Genomic DNA, 23,381 nt, shown 5'->3' with positions numbered 1-23,381 from the left:
CCCACGGGGCCCCAGTGCCTAGGATGTCCCTGGCACAAGAGAAGAGCTGGGCAGAGAGGAAGTACTCTGAGCATTAGCGTGGTGGGTGGGGAAGGCAGGGATATCCCAGGCATTTGGTGTGGGGGCTCCAGGGACCCCTTACTTAGAAGGATAAGCCATGGATGGGAGAGCTATCCTGGGCTCCAAGGTCGGGGCCATACCTATGCCTACGGGGTGTGCACACATGCACACAGGAGCACTCGAAGTGCCCAGGGGCATGCAGCTCACCACTAGCATGCCAGCAAGGAGGAAGGTTGAACAAGGGTGGCCAGGGCAGGATAACCAGGTGCCTGCCCTCCACCCCCCATTGACCCCCTCCAATGTCCTTTTCTCTCTGGGGCCGCTGGCTGGCTGACCCTGAGGGCCACCCTGAGCTGCCAGAAGCCAAAGGGGCCTGTGCTCAAGGCTGACACGGGAGAGCCCAGAAGGCATCTCCAGAGGCCAGGCTGTGACGTGCAGCAGCAGGTCCCCAGAACGCCGGCTCGGCTCGGACGGCCAGTACACAGGGGTTGGCTGGCTTTCTGTTTTGACTCTGGTGGCACAGCAGTTTCGACTAACCGTAAGATCAGCCGTTTGAAACCACTAGCTGTTCATCGGGGGAAAGGCCTTTCTGTTCCCACGAATGGTGACAGTCTCTGAAACTCATGGAGCCGCTCCACCCTGTCTTATGGGGTCCCTGGGAGTTGGCATTGACTTGGTGGCAGCGGTGAGGTTTGGGATCTCAAATGTATTTGATTGACAGCCTCCTTTCGGGGGGAGGGGGGGGAGTGGAATCACTCAGCACCCCCACCTCCAGACAATGAAAAGCATCTGTCCTTTAGCCCATCACCAAGGATAAAGTGTAGCATTCTGCTTCTGCTGCCCCCCTGGATCCTTCTAGAGCCCCCCCCCCAACCAGGAGACAATATTGCTCACTTTGAGAAACTCTCGAGTTTCGGGGGGGGGGGCTGGGCCACCTGCATCTCGTGAGCCCTGCTCTCCGGACACCCCATTTGGGTCTGCATGGGAAGCCTGTGCGTTCTGCATTCTAACTGATCCCAGGGGTTTCTCTGAACCCTGAGTCTGCTGTGGACCGCAGATGACAGGGGGTTGTCTGGGGGTGCAATAACCAGCTCTCTAAGGCTGAGAAGTGCCCCCCACCCCACCCCATGGGGACATGTAGCAAACAATGCCCATGAGGAGCGCCCCCACCAGGCCACCCACCACGGGTCCCAAGAGGTTTCTCAACACAGAACCTTTTGAGGGACTGAAGGGTCAGGAGTTCCTGCGGGCCTCTCTCTCTGTCACTCCCTCTTGAGAGCACAGTAGGGTCTCAGGAGCACCAGGACCTTGACGACCCCACAGCCTGCGTGCAGGTACCCAGAGAAGCCCAGCACCAGGGACCCGAGGCACCGGAACACCGGCTGCTCGCTGCCAGATGCAAGGTCTTTGTTTTGGAAAACAGGGATTTTTATGGAAATGGGTGATGGTTGGGAACCAGGTACTCTGTATCGGTCATGTGTGTTATCTTTCAGTGTTTGCACGCGCACGCGTCAAGAACCCCCTTGCAGGTCTAAGGTAGATAGGGAGAGAGGGGGTCCTTCTCCAACAAGAGAGAAAACAACTTTCCACACCTGCATGCTTTAGCCACTTACGGGCGCAAGACCCTTTCTTGGCTCACAGGCTCTGCCCTAACTTCTGTCCAATGACGCCCCTCTACGGCTGAGGGAGCGGGAGTTCTCTGTCTAACACCATGTGGGCTACTTATTGATCAGGTCCCAGACTCGGGGTTCCAACTTAGATGTTGATTTTCCCCAGACGGTAGAAGCTGCACCTGCTTTTGATTCAGTAGAAAAGAACCCCACGGGCGATCTTTCCAAGGTTCGACAGGACGCTGACCAGTTGGGATCTAATTTTAGAACCTCATTCCAGCATCCTTTGTGCTACGAACTGCTGGCGTAGTGATTACGAGCCAGGGCTGCTAACTGCAAGGTCAGCAGTCTGAAACCACCCACTACTCCTTGGGAAAAGGATGGGATTTTGTTGTTGTTGTTTTTTAACACCTGTAAAGATTTGCAGTCTCAGTAACTCACACAGGGGACATGCTACCGTGTCCTATAGGGTCGCTATGAGCTGGCATCTGCTTCATGGCCGTGAGTTTGTTGGGTTAGAAAAAAACAATTTTTGTTACTAACTTAGGAGCCCTGGTGGTGCTGTAAAGAGCTGGGGGTGTAGTGGGCTATGTTTTTTGGCTGCTACGGTAAGACCAGCAGTTGGAAACCACCCCATGGAAGAGAGACGAGGCTCTCTACTCCCGTAAAGATTTCCGGCCCAGGAGACTCTCAGAGACAGTTCCAGTCTGTCCTACCGAGTGGTTATGAGTTAGAATGCCCCTGGGGGCAGTGAGCTGTGTTGTAGTTAGGGTGGTGGTGTGGGTTAAGGCAGGGGAGGAGGAGGAGGCTGTCTACGCCTGCAAAGAGTTAGTCTCAGAAACCCTTAGAGGCAGTTCTACCCTGCCCCAGAGGGTCGCTAAGAGTCGGTATCGACTCTTTGGCAGCGAGTGGGTTGCTCTGGGTGGAAACTCTCCAGAGTGTCCGGGGTGGGGCCGCACAGGTGGTGCACCGTGCCACCCTAAGGGTCGCCAGCTGCCGCACAAACAGTACCCCCTGGTGTGAGACAGCAGGATTGCCCAGCTGCTGCCCTGCTGCTCTGGGCTCAGCTGGAAGGATGTGGCCTGTTGGCACAGAGCCAAGGGAACCCAGCAATGGCCTCAGAGTGGAGGCAAGGGGGCTCAGAGCGGGCAGAGCAGCCTGGCCGAGAAAGAGAAAGAACAGGAGGTGGGCAGAGTGGGGGAGCAACTTGAATATGGCAGGACTGTTCACCCACCAAAAAACCAAGCCAATGCACGTGTTTAAACCCCCCAAGTGACTGTTCTACCTGGAATTGGCAATGTTATTATCACCCGTCTGAGGAGAGGGTGGCTCATGGCGAGTTGGAGTCAGTGGGAGAAAGTCAGTCACATTGATATAAAGCCTCACGCAGGCACACCCACGTACGTGACACCCACACACGTGGACTCCCCGGCCCCCCGCCTGCCCAAGCCTTGCTCTGCACCCTTCAAGGTGGTACCCCAGGGATCCCCAAACCCACCACAGAAATCACGTGGCCCTCGGCCGAGCCAAGAACGCCACTGGAAAGGAAGGGGTGGGGAGGGAGCGGGGCACAGAAAAAGTCGCCTACCCAGCGTGGAATTCAGAACAACCAGGTCTTTCACGCTGGCCTCTGTCAAAAATAAAACACAACAGGAACACGACAAGCACAAATGAACACAAATATACCCACAAAGGCAAAAAACCCGGATTTCAAAACAGCGGAGACCGTCAGTGCCAGTCTTGTCTGAGAGGTACCCAGACCCCTCAGTCCCCTCTGCCCCTCCCTCCTGGCTCCTGGTCCCTCGGACTTGGAAGGCCTTCCTGGCAGTGCCCGGAACCCCGGCCGCCTCCCCAGGCCTTGCCTCTGCGGCTCACCGGACCCACCCCTCTGCCGGCTGCATGCCGCCCCACAGTACTGACCCAAGATGACCAGGCCCTCGGCGTCCACCTCGTAGTCAGCCAGGTAGGGCGCTGTGGCTGAGCCGTTCCCGGAGGACTGCAGCTCCTCCACCAGCAGTGCCCGTACCACGTCGGGGCTCAGCAATGGCCGCTGGTGTTCAGGGATTTGCAGGATGAACCAGAAGAAGCAGGTCAAGGGGCCCTCCCTAAGACAGGTGGAGAGAAGGCAGGGAAGGAGCTCGCAGCCTGGCCCAGGTCGTGCCTGGTTGGTCCTACGACCCCCAAACCGACGGTGGCTCAGGCTTATTGAGTGTTTGTGCCAGCCCGGCCGCAGTTCCCCACTGCCTTCCCCCACAAGCTCTGCGCGAGGCCCATCTTGCAGGTGAGGGAACTGAGGCAAAGGGGCTAGGTTGGCACAGTGCACATCAGAATGGCCGACCCCAGAGCCTACGCCCCTACCTCACCCTCAGCGCCTCCACCAGTGCATCCATGAGCACGTGTCACCAGCCCGGGGTATGCGGCCAGACACAAGAAGTCAAATCCCTTATGGTCTGTGCCTCAGTTTCCCCACTTCCATGTGAGCATGCTGCAGCAGCTTCCCACAGGGCACCCACCCCACTGCCCCCCACACTTTGATTCTGAGGCAGTCCCAGGCTGCGGGGATCCGAAGGCCACTTACCCAAAGGAGTAGATGGAGCTGGAGTTGTAGTAAGGCCCCAGGCGGGTGCTGGCGATAAGTGCCTGGAGCTGTGAGGAGGAGGACCACCAGCTCTGTGGAGCCCCCCCCTCCCGGGGTAGATCTCCCCCCACCCACCTTCCCACCTGGCAGTCCTGCTTCACAGAGGGGGCTAGGGAATCCCGTGGAGGGTGGTGGGCGGCTCTCTTGGGCTCACAAGGTGGTCAATGACCGAGCCAAGGCATTGACCTCACACCCTCTCCGCCCCTCCGTCCCCTCTCTTGCACAGCCAGGCACTGCCCCCTCTGGACCTCACTCCCAGTCCAATGTCCGCAGCCTTCGTGCCCCCTCTTGGAAGGTCGCTCATCCACACTGCAAAGCCTGAGTGCCCTCTTTGCCCGCCTGGACAGCGAGCGCCACTGGTTGGTCTGGGCACATATTCCAGGTGGGTTCAGGAAGCTCCCCAGGCCACTTAGAGAGCACCTGTGCTTTCATCACACACACACACACACACACACACACACCCGAGGTCGCAGAAATCCTCAGGTTGGTCCCCAAAGAAATAGACTGAGTGGGGGAGGTGAAGCAAGGGGCTTTGGGCATGTTGGGAGAGCCTTTAGGGACACCCCCCCCCAGTTGGAAAGTGGGAGGTGTGCAGGCAGAGCAGCCAGGAGCGTGGAGGAGGGTTGATGAGCCGCTTGAGCTGGGGGGCTGTAGGAGAGGGTGCGGTGCAGCCCAGAATTGCCCTCTCCCCCAAGGGCCAGCCCCTGCAGCATTTCCCCGCAGGAAAATTTCCCCACAAGCCTCCTGCTGGCCGAGCCCACCAGGGATTACGAGCAGCAGGGCTGGCTGCAGAGACCCTCTTCCACACCTATGACCCGTGACCCGTAAAGTAGGAGAGCTGAGGGCCCAGGGCTCGGGGTGGGGCCCCCACAGCCTGACAACACCCCACTCACTCTCCTAAGGCCACCGCCCTAGTCAAGGGAATGAACAGAACTGCCTTCTGTCCACAGCCCACGTGCCTTCTCCCCGGTGCCGTCTCTGGCTCCTCAGGCTGACCCAGACTGTCCTCCGCACGCCTAGTCCAGGGCGTGTGCAACGTGGCCTGAGAAGACCCCCTGCCCCCCCCCCTCCAGCACCCCGCCCCCTTGGCCACCTCCCACCCTTCCAGTCTTCCATACCATCTTCTGGGCTTTGGCGATTTCCCTGCGGTAGGCGATGGAACCCCGGCGGGTCAGGTCCTGGGAGAAGTGGTGATTGAGCACGCGGAAGCTGCCGGAGTACACCTGGCTAACCGTCACTTCCGCCTTGTACCCTGGTCGGGAAGGGACAGCAAAAGCAGTGTGGAGCCTTGAGCTGTCAGGAGGGCCCTATCCCCCACGCGGAGAACCTGCTGCCCCTCCCCCTCAGCCCAGCCACCAAAGCACCAGCATCTTTTCAGAGTCCTCCAAGGGGCACCCGGAGGCAAACCGGCCCCAACGTGTCAGGGAGGAGAGGGGTCCCTGGATGGATGATGTCCCAAAGGTTCCCAGGGAGAATAAGCTGACCTGAGACTGACCCAGGGCAGGCCCAGGTGACTGGCATAAAGCCAGGAACCCACCCCCATGGGCCCAGCCGTGAAGACCCTGAGAAAGCCTGTCTACTTCCTTCCCTCGCCAAGCAGGGGCTGTGGTGGGGGGGCGGGTCTCCCTGGTCACCCCAGCAGCAAGGCGCTGCCGCTGTGACGGTCACATCTGTGTCACAGAGGGTCACGGGACCTGAATGGTACCTGTCCTGCACCAGGGGGTGGACCTTGGAGCTGAGGTTTGAGGGCTGAGGAGACACTGAGACCCACGCCCTTTGGAGAAGAGGGAAGAACAGGAGCAAAGGTCCCGAGGCTGAGCAGAGGATTCTGGGAAGGATGAGGCACTAACGGCCTGTTTGGGTGGAAGAATGTGGGGCGAGGGGGCAGCAGGGTTTTGATCTTTGCCCAGTGAGCAAGTTCAAGCATCATGGGATTTCCATTCTGTGGAGCTCGGTGCTGGCGGATGGGCACAGGGTGGCTTCCAGCGCCAGGTCCACAAACGGGGTTTCACCTAGTCTCTTGTTCTTCACCTAGTCTCTAGCGCATGCCAGCTACACATCCTGGTCTAAAGGAACCTGGGGCCGTCTCATCTGACAGTGACGGAACAACACAGGGTAGGAACAGCGCCACGTGCAGGACCCAGATGGGTGCTGGAGCCTGTGCTGGTGCTGGTGCCGGGCCCTGGCAGGCAGTGGGGCTGGGACCTGGTGCCTGGAGGGCCTTTACCAGGGGGACAAGGGGGCAGCTGGCTGGGCGTCTTGCCACACAATCTCCCACGAGTGTCCTGGACCCTCAGTCCTGGGAGTGATGATGTAGCTTCCCCATTAAGCCTTAGGAGCTCTTGTCGCAGGGTCCTAGGCCCCTGGGGTCCCCCTGCTTCCCCAGGGGGATTCACCCCAGGTGCGCAATCAGGAATCAGGAGCAATTAGCCTCAGCTGCTGAGAAAGACCTCAGGCAGCCGAGCCCCGCCCTTTGGTTTACCCTAAAGATTAATTATCCCTCTGCGCTGCCCGGGAAGGTCCCGAAGCCCCGCGCTATTTGGGGTGCTGGCTTCCTTCCGGGGGTGAAGGGCAGAGGCTCCTATGCCTGCCCCGGCCTGGCCCTCACCACTCCTCTCTGCAAGGCCTCACTCTCTCCTGGGGGGCCTGGGGGGCATCCAGACAGCTCTCTTTCCAGCCCACCACCACAATGATGTCATCGGGAACCGTGCCTAGGCAGCTCTCTTTAACAGCTGCTCCAACATGGGTTCCTGACTCCTTTCCAAGGGCCTGAAACTCCGCCCCCACCCCCACCCACACACCCTGTGAGAAGACTTAGCTAGGGCCAACACTGACCTCTTAGGCAGGGTGGGTTGTTTCTGCCCCTGGCTCCCCTGGCCCCCTCTGAGGTCCATCTCTCTGCACACACACCAGGCTCGACCCTAAGTGTCGCATCTGAGATCTGAGGGTGGGGGCATGGGGACAAGCCTGGCACCCAGGAGAGAGGGCTCGGTTCTGACGGCATCAGCCTGCCCCGGAGCACAGCCCCCAGCTCACGACCCCCAGCTCATGTGTTTCTCCATCTCTGCCCATCACCAAGGTCCAAAGGAAGAAGGTATAGGCTCCTCCGGGAGGTTTAGGGCAGAGAACAGTAGGTGCTCAGTGCACACTGGAGGATGGATGAACAGATGGGCCCAGAGCATGAGCCATTTGTTCCTGGAACTGGAATACCGGGGGTGGGAGGTCCTAAGTCCAGGATGCGACGAGTCAGCTCCTCCCCAACTCCAAGCCCACCTTTCCCAGAGCCCACACTGGGGCAGGCAGGAAGACTACCCCCCTGGAGGGGCCTGAAGCCTGGGTCCCCCCCTCGCCTCTCCTTTATGCTGGGCCTGGTAGCCGCAGAGGTGACGGCACTGTGGCCCCCGCCCTGGAGAAGCTCTAGGCTGGGCTCAAGTGAGCAGGTGACTAATTGGTACCTGGGCACCGGGCGCCACGGGCATCTACCAGGAGAGCCCAGCTGCCTCAGAGCCCCTGGGGCAGCCCAGGAGGGCTGTGGGCAGGGGAGGCAGTGTTTACACTCTCATTGTCCTCCCAAGCACAGGGCACTGGGTCCACTTCACAGCTGGCTGCATCAGGGCACGGAGCTGAGCCAGCAGACCTGGCAACAGGGCACGGAGCTGAGCCAGCAGACCTGGCAAAGGGGGCCTACAGCTCTGTCATGTCTTAGGCTAGGAAGGGGCTCCAAGAGGTGAAGTTAGTTTGCCCGGCACGCCGCTAGGCGTTGGTGAAGCTGGACTCCTGGCTCATCTGCGGTGCCCCACGGTCACCCAGAGCCCTCTCCAAGTGTCCCTCCTGGCAGACCCGCGTGGTTACCTAGGAAATACCAGAGCAGGAACCCCACCAGGGCCAGCAGGACCAGGGCCAGCCACAGGGGTGCCAGGCGGAGGTGGTACCCGCTTTTCCTCTTGGTGGCCTTGGGGGCCTTGAGCATGCCCTCTGGCTCTGCCTCCTCAGCCTCGCCACCGCTGCCGCAGCTCTGCCCGTTGGCCATACGGGGGGCCTCCGCCCTGGACATCCTGCGGGGAAGCAGACGACAGGTTGGGAGCTGCCTGGCACTGGCAAAGCAGCCTTCACTGAGTGCCGAGGGTGCTCAGAAGCCAGGAGGCACCGACCCTGGGGGCAGAAGGATGGCAACCCAGGCAACAGGGCTTTAAAAGTGGGCACTGAGCCCTGCTCGCGGAGGAGGGATGCCAGCTAGCCGCCTGGTGCAGGCACGCTGGGGACCCTGCTGTCTCAGCCACACCACACCCCTGGGCTCTGAGGGGGCCTGAACCAAGCGACGGGATGAGGATGGAGGAAACTGACTGTGCTGGCCGGCTGTTCCTGGGAAAAGGACAGCGGGGTGGCACAAGGGTCTCCGTCAGAGTGCACGCGAGGGCAGCTAACGATGAGGGTGACACGACATTGATGAGCCGGCTGCTCTGGCCCGGTGTCCAGTCTGCTGGGGACATTTGCCCAGCAGAGCCGCCCACCGTGTCAGCTCCCTCATCAACCCCATGCTCCTCTATTCCCCAAGGAGTTCCCGAGCCAACCACCTCAACTCCAGCCCCGCAGAGTCTCCTGCTGGGGAGCAAGGAAGCAAAGACTCCTATCTGTTCAGGCCCATGCTGATAGCTGAGGGGTGTTGCCTCTCGGAACCCAGGGATGTGGGGACCACCGTCCCCAGGTGGGGCCACTGTGTTCTCACGTCACATGGTCACACGTGTTCAGACTCCGATGGCTCTGTGAACCAGCTGGCCTCTGAGTGCACGGGGAAGCCCACCCGGGAGTATCCTAGCCCCCCCCCTCCACCCCCACCCTGAGGTGCCCCTGTCCTCGCTGTCCAGGGGTGACGTCAATCCCTGACCTTCACCACCAGCCCCACTCCACAGATGAGGAAACGGAGGTCAGAGCGCCTCAGGCCCAGGGTCACCCAGCAGGTCGGTGGGGATGGGGTAGGTGAGCCCCGGTGTCTCACTCTCTGTTGTCCCCTCTGACTCAGGCTGATCCTTGTTTGGGGAACAAGTCACACTTCTGCCTTGTATGTGGAGACTTGAGTGGCAGCCCTCTGGGCGAGCCCAGCAGCGGTCCCTTCTACCTCCCCATCCTCAGCAGTGCAGCGGCTAGAGAATTCCTTGGTCTCTGGGACGGGCTTTCTGCAGGCCAGAGCGGACTCCCAGCCCTTCCACCATCCGACTCCCCTCAGCACACCTGTCAGTGGCCACTCGGGCTGGGACCCACCTGTGGGTGCAGAAGGGAGGTGGCTGGAGGAGGTACCAGTGACTTGTCTCCTAGGGACTGTGTCGAAGCGTGGACACTTACACAGTGGGATTTAGGAAGATGGGATTTCTGAGATGCTCCAAGTCCTCCCAGGTGGACATGTGAGCCTGCCCTCCTCCTCTGGACACAGCCCTCCCCCCCCCCAACCCCCCCTCTCCAGGGTCCCCCAGATATTCAGATCCTAGGAAGGGCAAGGTTACGGTGATTCTTAATGGGCTTGGGATTCCCTGCCCCCAACCTGGGACATTTGTGGGGGCCTATCCTGCCAGTTTTCCTGGGGCCAGCCTGGTGGCATAGTGGTTACACATCCTGCTGCAATGGGAGAGGCCAGCAGTTCTGTACCACCAGCCAATCCTTCGGAGAAAGACGGAGCTTTACTGGCCTCGAGAGTTAGGGTCAGAGAACGACAGGGGCAGGTCTACACTTTCCTATAGGGTCATCATGAGTCTCCATGAACTCGATGACAGTGATTGTGTGTGTGTGTGTGTGTGTGTGTGTGTGTGTGTGTGATGGTGCATGCCCTATAATCCAGTGGACAGCCTGCCCACTGCCCACAAGACTCAGGGCCCATAAGGCCCGATGCATGCTGGGTGGGAGCATGAATCTCCCTGCTCCTGATGAGGAAGAGGTGTGTGAGAGGTGAAGACCACGAGTGTCCAGCACAGAGCCACCTCTGTCCCGGGCTGGTCACCTGTGTCCCCTGCAGCCTTCCCTGAGAGGCTAGATTCCAGCAAGCTGGGCGATGGGCCAGCCCCACCCTCTGTTGGCCCCCTCTTGCCCCCAGAGAGGCCACGCCCAGCATTCCTCTTGAGTCTGGGTCACCAAGGAGCTATTTCTGGGTGACTCACAGGGCCCTGGGGACTCAGGGGCCCACAGACAACAAGAGGGGACGTTGATGAGCTACGGCTCCATGTTGCTCTGCCCCGGTGCTGGGCACACGTTCTCTCACATACACCTTGCCACAGTCATGAGACTCCCAACACAAAGCGGCTGCCCTCCCGTGCCTTTCAACTCATGCCACCCCCCTCATCCCCGACGTGTGCAGAGAACCACATGGGGGTGGGGGGTGTCCCGCGCCTGCGACTTTATGGAAGCAGGTCACCAGGCATTTCTTCCAAGGTCACTCGGGGTAGCTTTAAACCATCAGTGCCACCCAGGGCCTCTGTGAGCCTCACATTGACCGCACCATGCCCATTCTACAGGCAGACGGACGCAAACAAGGGCCCAGAGAAGCGGGGCCAAAGGTCATGCCGTCGAGAGCAGCAGACTTATCTGTAAACCCAAGCCATCCATCCCCAGAGCAGTCCCCTGACCACTGGGTTCTACTGCCTCGCACACCAGCAGGATCCTCAGTGACCACACCCGTCCCTTGCCACATCCCCCAGGCCAGGCCGCTACCTCGTGGACTTTTTCTCCCTCGCTGGTGCATGCTCTGGGGGACCCTGAGGCGCTCAGGGGACCCTGTTTCAGACAACTCCCAGCCCAAGTGGGTCACCATCGCTCCTGGGACAGCCACCTGCCTCCTGCCTCCTTGGCCAGGACTTCCCACCTGTTGCCCATCCCCCTGCTCCCCGCCTCCACTTTTCTAGCTCTACCTTCCAACACATGCTGTCTCCTGCAGACCCTGGGACCCTGTCTGAAGGGTGCCATGGGTCCCAGAGCTTGAGTTGTTGAGTCCCCACCCCCTCCAGCCCCGGATGAGTACACAGACTCTTGTCCCTCCCTTTCAAAAGGGGCTGGTGCTTTGGACAGGACCTGTGCTGTGCTCCCCTCCAGTGCCTGTGAGTGAATGCATGACTGATGGCTGAATGAATGAGTGAAGTGGTGTCCAGAGCTCTGTCCTTGCCTCTCACTGCCCCCAGGAGGCAGGGCTGGTGAAGCCTGAGCTAGGGCAGACGGGCAGGGGGTGTCTCAGGCGTAGGGTAGGGTCAGCCCAATCTGAGCTCCTACCCGGCTGCTCTTCCAGTCTGGACCACCGTGGTGGCGAGAGGCCACCTGCCTTTGCCGTCCTACGGCTGCCTGTGCTTCCAAGGGGCCAACCCGTCTGCAGAGTCTGCAGCTCAACCTTCCCAATGACCTCAGAACCCACCACCCCTGTCCTCCGTCACCTGGAGGCCAGCACCAGCCAGTCACCCAGCCACATTGCCCCTGGGCTCCCCTTTGTCACCTGGAACAGGCTCCAAAGCTTCCTTGCTGCACCCTCAGCACCCCCAGCACGTGCCGACCTCGGGGCCTTTGCCCTCTCTGCTCCCTCTGTCTGGAACCTTCTTCCTTTGCACTCACCCTGAGGCCCACCCCTTCTCTTCTTTCAGCTCTCTGCTCAGGGCCACCTCCCCAGAGAGGCCTTCTCTGACCACTGCACCTCTCCCGCGTCCCTTCCCGGTGGCATGTTCTCAAGAGCACTTCTTGGGACCTAAACCACACACCAAGCCCACTGCCCACAGAGTCCATTCTGCCTCCTAGAGAGGCCGCAGGACTGAACAGGACGCCCCACCGCGACCATCTTGATGGAGCAAACTTGTTCTCTCTCGCTCTTCAATCAGCGGCCAGGGCCTTAACCCTTGTGCCACCAGGGCTGCTGGTCAGAGGTCTTGTTACTGTTGTCAGGAGCCATCGAGTCATCTGACCCACAGCGACCCTCTCTAGGCACGGGCCTGCACCATCCTCACCAGTGTCCCTGCACCGGAGCCCATTGTGGCAGCCGCTGTGTCCGTCCAGCGCATCCAGGGCCTTCCTCCTTCTCGCTGCCCTTGACTTTCCCAAGCACGATGCCCTTCTCCATGGCCTGGTCTCTCCTGACAACGTGTCCAACATCCGAGAGACCGAGTCTCGCCATCCTTGCCCCTCAGGAGCCTTCTGGCCTTACTTCTGCCCAGACAGATCGGTTTGTCCTGGTACTTTGTATATTGAAATGCACCTGTTCTTCCTCGGTCTTCCTGTTTCCAACTCAACTCTCTGCCTTCACACGGAAGCTGACTCTTGGGGCAGAGTAGAATTGCTCCTGGGAGCCGCTGAGACAGTCACGCTTTATAGGAGTAGAAAGCCTGTCTTTTTCCCTGAGGAGTGGCTGGTGCTTTGGAACAGCTGACCTTTCTGATCACAGCCCAGCCGCATAACCACAACACCACCAGGGCTCCCCTTCCCCACAAGGGGGAACTCTCATTGCGTCGTGAGGGACCTCTCGTGGTTCGTGTAGGTAATGTGTTGGGCTGTCAACTGCAAGGTCAGCAGTTTGAAACCACCTGTGCTCCTGAGGGGAAAGAGGAGGCTTTCTGCTCCTGCAAAGGTGATCAGTCTCCAAAGTGTACAAGGTACTTCTGCTCTGGAAGTCAGAATCAGGTCTATGGCAATGCATGTATCGGTTATCAGTTCTAAGACTAAGAACACTCACAGACATGTATAGACCAAGGATGGTAGCGGGCCTGGGGCAGAGAGCAGCATGCCTTTTGTGTCTCAGACCCTGGAAGTTCTGGATGTCAACCCTGTCAAGTCTTGGCATACCTGCTCCCTCCTCCTGGGGCTCTGCTCTCCTGAAGCCTTCCCTCATCAAGCTCCCGGGACCTTCAGGCCCCAGTTCTGAGCACCTCCTCTTGACAGCTCTCCAGAAGGCTGCAGCCTCCCCACCCCTGCACTGCCTTCCCTGGACCCTAAATGACCCTCCCATGCTCTGAGCTCCTGGAGCCAACCCTGGCCCTCCTCTCCCTCCCACAAGATGCTCTGACCATCCAGGCCGAGTTTGCCAGGTGGGGCAGCACCAACCCTGGGAGAGAAACCTTCAGATTCACCCAGCAACCACTGAACTCCAACTGGGTGCCAGGCCTGCTCTAGGGAGCCTTTACACCGTCCCCAGCAGGCAGCCTCCAGCAGCCTGGGGGGCTGCTTTGCTGCCTCTATTTTAATGTCTGGTGGTGTGGTGGTTAGGCATTGGGCTGCGATCAGAAGGGTGAGCAGTTCTAAACCACCAGCTACTTACTCCTAGAGAAAAAGTCAGGGCTTTCTACTCCTGTACAGACTTACGGTCTCCCAGGGGGTCATTATGAGTCAGCATTGACTCAAAGGCAGTGAGTTTGGTTTGGTTTTCTTTAATAGTTGGGTAAACTGAGGCACAGAACGATACATGACTCGGAGAGGCCAAGGGCACCTGCTGTGAGTCCCGGAGTGTGAGTGAATGAGGGTTAATCTCTCCCCCGCATCTGCACCCTCCCACAGGGATGCCCAGAGATGGGGCTACACTGAGTGGTACAGAGTAAGCTGGACGGAACCCTGTGTGGAAAGAGGGGCTTCTTTGTTAGGTCCCTGAGACTATCAGGGGAGGGGTCCTAGCCCTTTGGGATAGTTAGCGTGTCAACTCTTTCTATCCACACACACAGCATCTCCAGTCTGGCTTCTGACAGACCCAGCCTAACTCACCCCCCCTTCAGCATTCTCCCGAACCAAACGCAGCCGGGTCGGGTCCCGCTCAGAGAATGCAGGGAAGACCCCGGGGACCGGTGCGCACAGAGGGGCAGGCAGAGGCCTGCCGGAGACCGGAGATCGCAGCAGCCTTGCTCCCGTGCCCGAGCGCCCACCTTCCCAGCCAGTGCCTGGCTTTAGACCTCTAGCCTCCCAACAACTGAAAAAGCCATGTCTGTTCCTTAAAACCATTCACTGGTGGGGCTTGTCTTACAAACCTGAGAGGAAGCCAGGACCCCGGGGTGCACATATACCTATCTGTCACATAAACTCCTGGATACACACCTCCCTCCCACACCGACACACTCTCACACAGAGTTACACGGGCACACATATAGTTACAGTTACAGACACACAGACACAGTCACACACACACACTCACACACTCACACACACAGAGTCACGGGCACACACACACAGTCACATAGAGTCATGGGTACACTCTCTTCACACACACAGACATAAATCACCACAGTCACACATGCTCACACACACAAACACACACCCATTCACACGTGTCCACACAGTGTCACGCACACACACTCAGGCATATGTGTATACACACACACACACACACACACGCACACACACACACACACACACATGCATGAAATGCCAACTCATACCCACCCTGCACCTGGGACAGGACAAGCCTGGGACCCCATGATTTGGTTTGCACCTGGGCACCCGGAGCTCATTCAAGCTGGAGGTGGGGGCAGTCTTGTAGTTCTGCAGGTCAGGAGTGGGGTGCTCTGCCCAGCAAAGCAGGCCTCTCCCCACCCCCTGTCTGGGCCCCCCACCTCCCTGCAACCCCTGGCCTCCCAGGCCAGTCCCCACAGCCCCTCCTCTGGCCCCTGCTATCCGCACCTGCCCTCCTGGCCCACTCTGTTACTGCCTAAATTTGTGCTCCCCGCCTCACTCGGGCCAATGAGGCCAGTAGGCCTGGCCTCAGAGCAGTGTGGACACTCACGCTCCGGGGATCCAGGGCCAGCTCTCCTGTTGGACACCCGAGCTGAGGCTGTCTGACACATCCTGGTCCCTTGTCCTTGAGCCCCCCTCCCCCTTACCTGGTGAAGCAGCAGGTAGTGCTGGGCCTGCCCACGGCCTCCTCAGGAGCCTCTGTTTGTCCAGGCCAAGGTCTTCCCACCCCCTCCCTGCCCGGCCGCCAGATCAATGGCCCAGCGTCATGGCCAGGGTGTCTGGCCCTTGTCCCCTGTGGCCTGTGGCCCCGAGCTCCATGAGCCTCCCGCTGGGTCTGGAATGGCCCTGTGACTGAGCCAGGTAAACAGGCAGGAGGCAGGCAGTGCCCGCCCCATCCCGCCCCGCCCCACGGGCACCCCGGAGGCAGGCAGGCAGGAAGGTGCAGGAGAGCTGAGCTCTCCCTTGAGACCCGTTGCCTGGTGACTCTGTCCTGCCTTCTTCTAGCCCCCAGTCCCAGAGCCACCTGGTGGGCACTCTCTGTCCACAGACAAAGCTGACGGCTCACTCTCAGTATTTTTACTGGGGGCTTTCTGGAGGTGTCTGTCGTGTGCCATGGAGGGGAGGACGGTGGGCGTGCAGGAGCAGCGCAGGGGGGTTGGGGAGGGCCGAACTTGGCAACCCAGAGAACACTCCAGAATCAAGAATTCCAACAGCCCGTCCCACCCCCACATTGCAGCTCTTCTTTTCTGAAATACACACTCTTCGTGGTTTAGTTATTGGCCCCGCCCTTCCTGCTCCACTGGGAGGCCTGGGAGGACCAAGACCTCATCGGTCTTGTTCCAGAACAGTGTTGAGTGAACCATGGTGGTCAGATCAACCTGGGGGATAACACAATGGGGACTGACAGGCTGCAGACCCTGACCCGTCCCTTTTCAGACGTATCATCCCACTGAGACCTCAGGGGCAGCCTGGAGGTGGGAATATATGTCGCTACTCAACAGAAGAAGAGACAGAGGTTCTGCAAGGAGAGGATGTCTGAAGCCGGTTGGCTGAACAGAGGCTCTGGCTTGCTCTCCGGGATGGGAGCGATGGCTCTACCTTGTGAAGAGGAGAAATCAGGCTGGGGAGAGAGAGGGAGAGCACGTGTGTACACACACACACACACACACACACACCTGCCTGCTCCAACTGCAAGTCAGCCCACTCTGTGGGTCAGCGGCCTGTAGGTCTCAGCACTAACACAAGCATGGAGGGACACGGTCACCCTGCAGGGATGGTCCTCCTGTGTGGAAGACTGTCCTCTGCTGGGCTGACCCTCTCCCTGCAGTGCTTAGAGGGTTGGGGGACGGGAGTGGGGGTGAGGGCGGGAAGCCCCAGGGAGCTCAGGGGCTGTGAGGGTGGGCTCTGTGAGAGGGCTCAGATCCCTGTCTACACAGGTGTCAAATGGACTGGTCAGAGGCGGGGCGGGTGGCTGGGAGGTGAGAGGGGTGTGGGCAGTGACCCGACTGTGGTCTCTCTAAACCCAGTCCTCAGGCCACGCCTGAGCCTTTAGTTTCTGCACATGATGGCTGCAGGCCGGCTCCCCTCATTGCTCCCACGGGCCTCTGCAGCTGGCTGGGACAGTGAGGGGTCCCCATGGCCCCTGACCTGCTCTTCACCTGCTGTCCCTGCAGGGCCCCTGGAGGAACACCCACCACATTCGCTTATCCAACAGGTGTCAAGCCCCCCAGAGGCCCAACCTGGGCCAGATGCCAGACCCAGGGGTCATGGGGCCCAACCAGGCAGGGCCGGGGAGCCAGCCAGGGGCAAAGCCACCCAGGGTCCGGCCATCGTCAGAGCGGTCACACTGAGGGAGTGATGCTGCCTGATGCTCCCCAAAAAGGCAGGTAGACGGCCTCATACCCGGGACCTGTGAACACAACCTTGTGTGGAATTGGGGCCTTTAGGAGGCCACCCATGAGCGTGAGGTCATCCTGTCCCCAACCAGCCAATGGCAGGACAATCTCATTGCTCCTGGATACAAGGATTCCAGTCCTGACTTGTTCTTTTTAAAACCTAAACATGAGGTTGCAGCCAAACCCCATCCACCCTTGGCAGCTCAGATCCAGACCCGGTGCCTGCCCGCTAAGGATGAGGGTCTGAGGGAATGGAAGGTCTCCATGGAGCCTCCTTCGGACTGCCCTTTCCCGCTGAGTCCTGGGGTGTGGCTGGGCCACCCCAGCTCCTCTCCCTTCTGAAGAGCACCCATAGATCTGGGTGGGGCTGAAAGCCAGTGGGCATGGCCCCTTCTGTCTCCCTTGGCTTCCAGTTAAATGTCCTGGATTTCTGAACTGGGTTCTAGTCCTCCCTCCTCCCCTCCCTCCCTTCTTCCCTCCTTCCTTTCATTCATTCTTTCCACAATCCTTTACCCCAACACATCCAGTCTATCCCCTGGGCCAGGCTTGGGATGCCCAGAGAGTCCTGACCGGCCTGGGGGTGGGGGGAGGAGGGAGGAGACTCTTCCAGGATCCCCTTGAAAATGGGGTCTCTTCACCTCCCTTCCTCTCTCCATCCAGGCCGGCACTCACATTCCATTTGGCTCTACTGCCTTTTGTTTGCTTTTTGTTTCTATGTGACTAGCCTATGTTTGAAAAGCAGGACATTTGAATAGAGCAGCGGTTCTCAACCTGTGGGTCTCGACCCCTTTGGGGGTCAAGCGACCCTTTCACAGGTGTCGCCCAAGACCATATTTCTGATGGTCTTAGGAACCGAGACACTGCTCTTCTATCCGTCTCCAGGTGGGTCCACTGCAGATACGCCCACCTATGCGTACCCGCCGTGAAGACTGTTACCCATGCTACACCATGCTTCAAGAAAAAATTTTCCCTATTTATTATTAGAAATAAATATTTCACAATATATAATGACATGTTGTTTTGTGATGAATCACTATGCTTTAATGATGTTCAATTTGTAGCAATGAAAATACATCCTGCATATCAGATATTTACATGGTGATTTGTACAGTAGCAAAACGACAGTGATGAAATAGCAACGAAAACAATTGTATGGTTGGGGGTCACCGCCCCATGAGGAACTGTATGAAAGGGTCTCAGCATGAGGAAGCTGGAGAGCCGCTGGGATAGAAAGTATCTCCTTACAATATCAGAAGATCCACCGGCCCAGGCCTCTTTCCCAACCAGGCCGCAAATCAACAGTGACTCTGCCCGGGGGCAAATGTCACACAGACCCCACTCCTCCCTGCTGCCTCCCACTGTGGTTACCAGGTGGCCCTGCGTGGGTTCCACCCCCTAGCGCTCCTGTGGAGACGGAATGAAATTCTGCCCTCCCCTGCACCGTTCTCGCATATGTTTTGGCTGGGCCCATTGTTGCAGCCACTGTGTCAATCCATCTCCTGAAGGGGCCTTCCTCTTTGTCACCACCCCTCTATGCCACCAAGCCTTATGTTCTCCTCCAGGGCCCGAGCTCTCCTGACAGCAAGTCCAAGGTATGCACGACCAAATCTCGCCATCCTTTCCTCGAAGGAGCACTCTGGCCATACCTCTTCCAAGGGAACCCGGTGTGTCCTGTTAGCAGTCCGTGGACTTCAACATTCCTCTGCAGCACCGCGATCCAAATGCCTCCATTCTTCTTCCGGCTTCCTTATTCTGTGTCCAACTTTCCCACCGTCATGGAGAACACCAAGACTTGGGTCAGGTGCACCTTACGCCTCAAAGTAGCATCCTTGCTCTTCGATACTCCAAAGGGGCCCCATGCAGCAGATTTGCGGAAGGCAGCACGTCTTGTGATCTCCTGACTGCTGCTTCCAGGAGCGTTTGCTGTGGCGTGGGGTGAAAACACAGGTGCTGGTGTCCGAAGCTTGAGTGGGAATCTGGACCCTCCCACGATGAGCCTCCTTAGTTAATCTTCCTGTGTCTCCGTGTCCTCCTGTAGAAACCGGGGACTCTGATAGCAGCAGAAGGGGGTTGGGGTACAAATGCCCAGAGGCGCTGCGTAAGACAGGCCTGGCAATCTCTTCACAGACAGACTCGGACCTGCAGGGTTGCCGGGCCTACTGAGGACCAATGTGTGCCGAGTAAAGGAAAGGCCGTCTCTCCGAGGGCAGGTTCTTCCTCTCTGAGACCCAGACAGCACCCACGATCCTGAGGCTGGCAGCACCCGGCCAGCATCCTGCTGGATAAGCCTTACACACACCCCCTCCCGCCCAACTAGAAGGTGCCACTAATGCCTTCTCCAGTTCCTGAGGGATGGGGGGGTGGGGGGGCGGCGCTTCTGTGAAGAGGCTGTGCATGGGGGTGGGCTCCTCAGAAGACCCTCAGGGTCTGTATCCGGCTTCTCCACCTGGCCATTTCCTCCTCCCCCAGCTGGGGTGGGGGATGGCACTCTGCTGGGCCCATCCCCATGACCAGCGTCAGCTGGCCGGGCATGCTTACCTCCTGCCCACGCCTCCCTCCCCTCTGCGTCCTGTCTTCCGGGAACCAGGCACCTCTCCCCCAACTCGACTGCCCTCCTTCCTGCTTCGCTCTCACCCAGCCTCCGCCGGTGCCCCTGCCTGACCCCACTCTGTGATGTCACACCTCGCTGGTGGAAAACATCTCTCAGCCAGCCAGCCGAGGGGCTGTCCCGGGGCTGTCCCAGGGAGTGGGCCCTTGGTGCTAGAGCCTCGAATTCATCAACACTCCCTCCCCCCTTGCAGGAGCCCAGGGTGGAAAGCCCAGGTTCTCAGGCCCCCTTCTGCCAAACTGACCCCTGTGGTCTGGCTCAGTCACACCACTGCCTTCTCAGGGGGCCGGGGTGTGTCATTTTCTCACCTCTGAAACAGGATTCAGACTCCCTGCCCTTCACCCCCAGCCACCCACCCTCCCCAATGACTTGCTCCAAGATTGCATGAAACAAGACTCACAAGCTATCATGCACCCAGCTGGTGTGTGAGCTAACCACACCACCACTCAGACTCCTGGGGGTGGGGGTGGGGGTGGGGAGGAGGGCCCACACTGACTCTGAGCCTCAGTTTCTCCCTCTGTAAGGCGGGGGTCCGGATGGGCCTTTGCCCAAGGCACTGTCATGAAGATCAAGTGAGTTATTAATACTAAGGGCGGATAAGGGAACCCGCCACATGCTAAGGTCATAAATTCCGCTTAAGGGGACAGACCTCCTCCTTCACACCCCTCACCCCACTTCACAGCTGAGAAGAGGTGAGGAGAAGGGGGCCAGGGCGGGGAGGGGAGGACACGGTGGCCTGGGCCCTGGCGACCACGAGCAGGAGAGGCAGGAGGCAGCCCAGGTGGCCCTGCCTGGATCCCACCCTGGGGACCTTCCCAAAAGCCCTGGGGAGGGGCCCACCAAAACCATTGACAAGACCCTGCAGGACTATGGCTGCCCCATGACGGCCCTCCAAGGCCCCCGTGCCCCCACAGCCTCAGAAACCCACAGGGGCAGTTTCACCCCGTCCCGTGGGGTCGCATGAGTCAGAATCGACTCGAAGGGAGTGAGTTGGGTTTGGGTTTGCATCTCCAGAATGGGGAGAAAGACGAGGTTTACTACTTCGTAAAGTCCCGGCCTCGGAAACCGACAGGGGCAGGTCTACTCTGTCCTATTGGGTGGCCAGGAGTCAGATCGGCTGGGCGCCAGTGGGCGCCGGTGCATGCCTCCAGAACCAGGGAGCCCTGGTAGAACATGGTGAAACACTCCGCTATGATGCTCAACCCCCAGCTGCTCCATGGGGAGAACCGTGTGGCTGTCTGCTTCCGCTACAGCTTCCGACCTTAGACATCTTGTGGAACTGGCATGAGACAGCATGGGATCCAGGGCAGAGGGGTTCGCGTTGGGTGTTGGTGTCCCTAAATCCAGGGTCTGGAGAGACCAAAAGGTCACCACGACGGATGGTTCGGACAGAGGCCGCTTAGCTGAGGCCATAGGAGGATGCAGGATACCCAACTGGGGGCAAATCCAAATGCACCCCGCCCCAGAGTGGTGATGCCCATGAGGGGTCCAAAGATGGGTAGTTGTCTGGGGTGCACTGTTTGAAAGGCAGGGCTGCTTCAAACCCAGGGGTCAGCAGGTGCTAACTGGAGTCCCTAGCAACCTTGGCCACCTCCCGGCCACCAGCTGTAGACGTGAAATACACACAGGCCTCATTCCGCGCGGGGCCTGGAACCACACGTGTTAGGTGAGGACGGAGAGACCATCCCGGCTGACTGCCCCCTTCACAGGTGGGGCAACTGAAGCACAAGAGCAGGTGGCAACTGCGGATGGCACCCAAGGTGAGATGCTCACCTGAAGGGGTTTGACTATCACCCCCAGTCACTGGACATTTAACCAGGCGTGTGGTGCGGCCTCATGGCACCCTTAGCGGGAGCAGCTTTAGGGCTCAGAAGCAGAAGGATTGGCAGGGTGGGTGGGGGGTGGACAGAGTTCATGGAAGCGGCCCATGGGGATGGGAACTAGAAACCTGGGACCAGCTAGTGGAAGGAGTCCAGGGAGGGTGGAGGAGGGGCCAGAGGGGTACTGTTAAGGAGGGGCAGGGAGGAGACCAGAGGAAGCGGGTAGCACCTTCAGTCTTCTCCTGCCGCTGTCTAGCCCCACTGACCTGCCGAACTCCCCAGAGCCCTTTCCCCTTGCTCCCGCGACCACAGTCAACGAAACCCGGGACGCTTCACCGTTTTCTACCTGGCTGACAGGAAGCTCAGAATGGAATTTTGCTATCTCCCCCCACTCCCCCAGCTCCCATGTGTACAACTGTCTCCTGTGCTGCCTTCTCCATGCAGAGGACCCCACACTCTGGGATCCAGAGGGATCTCAGTTTGAATCCAGGTTGTACTACTCCCCACTAGCGTCCTGTCTCAGCTTCTCTGAGCCTCCACGTTTTGATCTGCAAAGTGTGTGTGTGTGTTCTCACACACCCCTCGATGAGTCATTTGGGGGTGACCAAAAGACAATGCCCAGGGAAGTGTCAGAGACATTGTTGTGAGGTGTCTCTGAATTGGTTCCAACTCATAGCTATGAACTCTGTGCCCAACAGAGGGAAACTCTGCCCGGTCCTGCGCCGTCCTCACAACGGTTATGTCCACGCCCACTGTGGCAGCCCGTGTGTCGGGGGCCCAGGTTTTTATGTTTTGGATGTGTGTCCTGAACTTTCCTGAAGTTACCTGGCATGTCCAGGAGAAGGAGAAGAGAGGCAGACTGTTCATGCTCGCCCAGGGTGGTCCCTGCCACAGTTTCCTTGGGAATGGTGGGCACTGGACGTAGCCTGGAGCAGGAGCTGGCGGGGCAAAGGAACCGGTCCAGCCCACCAAAGAGGAAACCAGCCTTTGGCCCTCTCCCCTCTGCTCCTCTTGCTCTCAGCCCGGCTCTGCCTGCTGCCTCCAGCGCTCCACTCTGCACCTGGCAGCTCAGAGGGGGGCCCAGGCAGCCTGATCCCCAGCTGCTGCTTCACTGTCCTGCAACTTGACCCAGGCAGGCCCATCTCTCCTTCCACCCCTGCCAGCTGCTCCCTCCTAGCCCAGCGCCTGGAATCCACATTCGCATTCATGGGCGCCTGGGGTTTCCAGCCTGTTGCTCCAGCTCTACCTGGTGCAAGGCGTCCCCTTACTGGGCTGTCAGCCAGCTCAGATCTTTTGCCAGGCATGGTGGGCTTAGCTTTCTTGCCTCGATTTCCCTGCCCGGAGGGGGACCCTTGGGCATGAGGAGAGTTCCTTCGGTGGGAGGAACTTGGAGGATAATCTGGTCCAAAGAGGTTGTCGGGTGCTTGGTCTAGTCAGGCCAGGGGGCTTGCAGACTCTAAAACGGCACTCAAGAGGTTGCCGAAGGAGCCAACACCAAAGGGAACCTACCGCCAGCAAGTCAATTCTCAGGCCGAGATCCATTAGCCTTGTCTGCCAGGCAGGGGTGTGGTCTGTTCTACCTGCCAGGAATTGCCTTGCCTGTTCTCCATCAAGGATACTGTTTCCTGTGAACCCGGAACCAGTGAACTACAGAGATGAGACCATTTCAGACCATGTTTGGACACGGACGAGGACAAACCAGACTCCTATTTGTGAGAAAGGCATTCCCTTTTCAAATCTGCGTTCTCTTGAGGAACGAGTCTCCAGTTAGGCTAGCCTACCCTCAACATCTTCCCAATGCATGTTAATTTCCCGCTTTAACCATGCCGCAGAGCAGAGTTCCCAGCGCAAGGGCTTGAAACAGTGTTCCCCTGTTTTCTTTTGACAGTTGCCTTTTATTTAAGGTGCACGTCAGTCTTTCAGTTTATAGGCACAATACAGAGATTTTTCTTTAAATAGATGTAGTTAAACAAAAAAAAATCAGTCGATGAAAAGAAAAATATTATAATAACAATGGCATAGCAGGTACACACAGATTATTAAAAGGACATCCCACAAAAGCCCCGGGCTCTCTAACCC

The 23,381-nt window shown here is 58.8% G+C and overlaps 1 protein-coding gene across 1 annotated transcript in view; it reads right to left on the bottom strand.

Moving 5' to 3' along the window:
* Positions 1–15,204, bottom strand: part of TMPRSS6 (transmembrane serine protease 6) — a 44,531-nt gene extending 29,327 nt beyond the window's left edge. The window contains exons 1-6 of the mRNA XM_004700710.2: positions 15,126–15,204; positions 8,161–8,363; positions 5,427–5,560; positions 4,249–4,316; positions 3,591–3,775; positions 3,259–3,300 (exon numbers count right to left, since the gene is read on the bottom strand). Coding sequence (XP_004700767.1) covers positions 3,259–3,300; positions 3,591–3,775; positions 4,249–4,316; positions 5,427–5,560; positions 8,161–8,362 — 631 coding nt within the window. The 5' untranslated portion in view covers position 8,363; positions 15,126–15,204. The remainder of the gene's footprint in view (positions 1–3,258; positions 3,301–3,590; positions 3,776–4,248; positions 4,317–5,426; positions 5,561–8,160; positions 8,364–15,125) is intronic.
* Between the last annotated feature and the right edge of the window lie 8,177 nt (positions 15,205–23,381).

The sequence above is a fragment of the Echinops telfairi genome, unplaced genomic scaffold (genome assembly GCF_000313985.2).
Source record: "Echinops telfairi isolate 266 unplaced genomic scaffold, ASM31398v2 ScPeMD7_2;HRSCAF=8, whole genome shotgun sequence".
NCBI classification, from domain to species: Eukaryota; Metazoa; Chordata; class Mammalia; order Afrosoricida; family Tenrecidae; genus Echinops; species Echinops telfairi.
The sequence above is the reverse complement of the archived record's forward strand: the minus strand, read 5'-3'. Positions and strand labels throughout refer to the sequence as shown.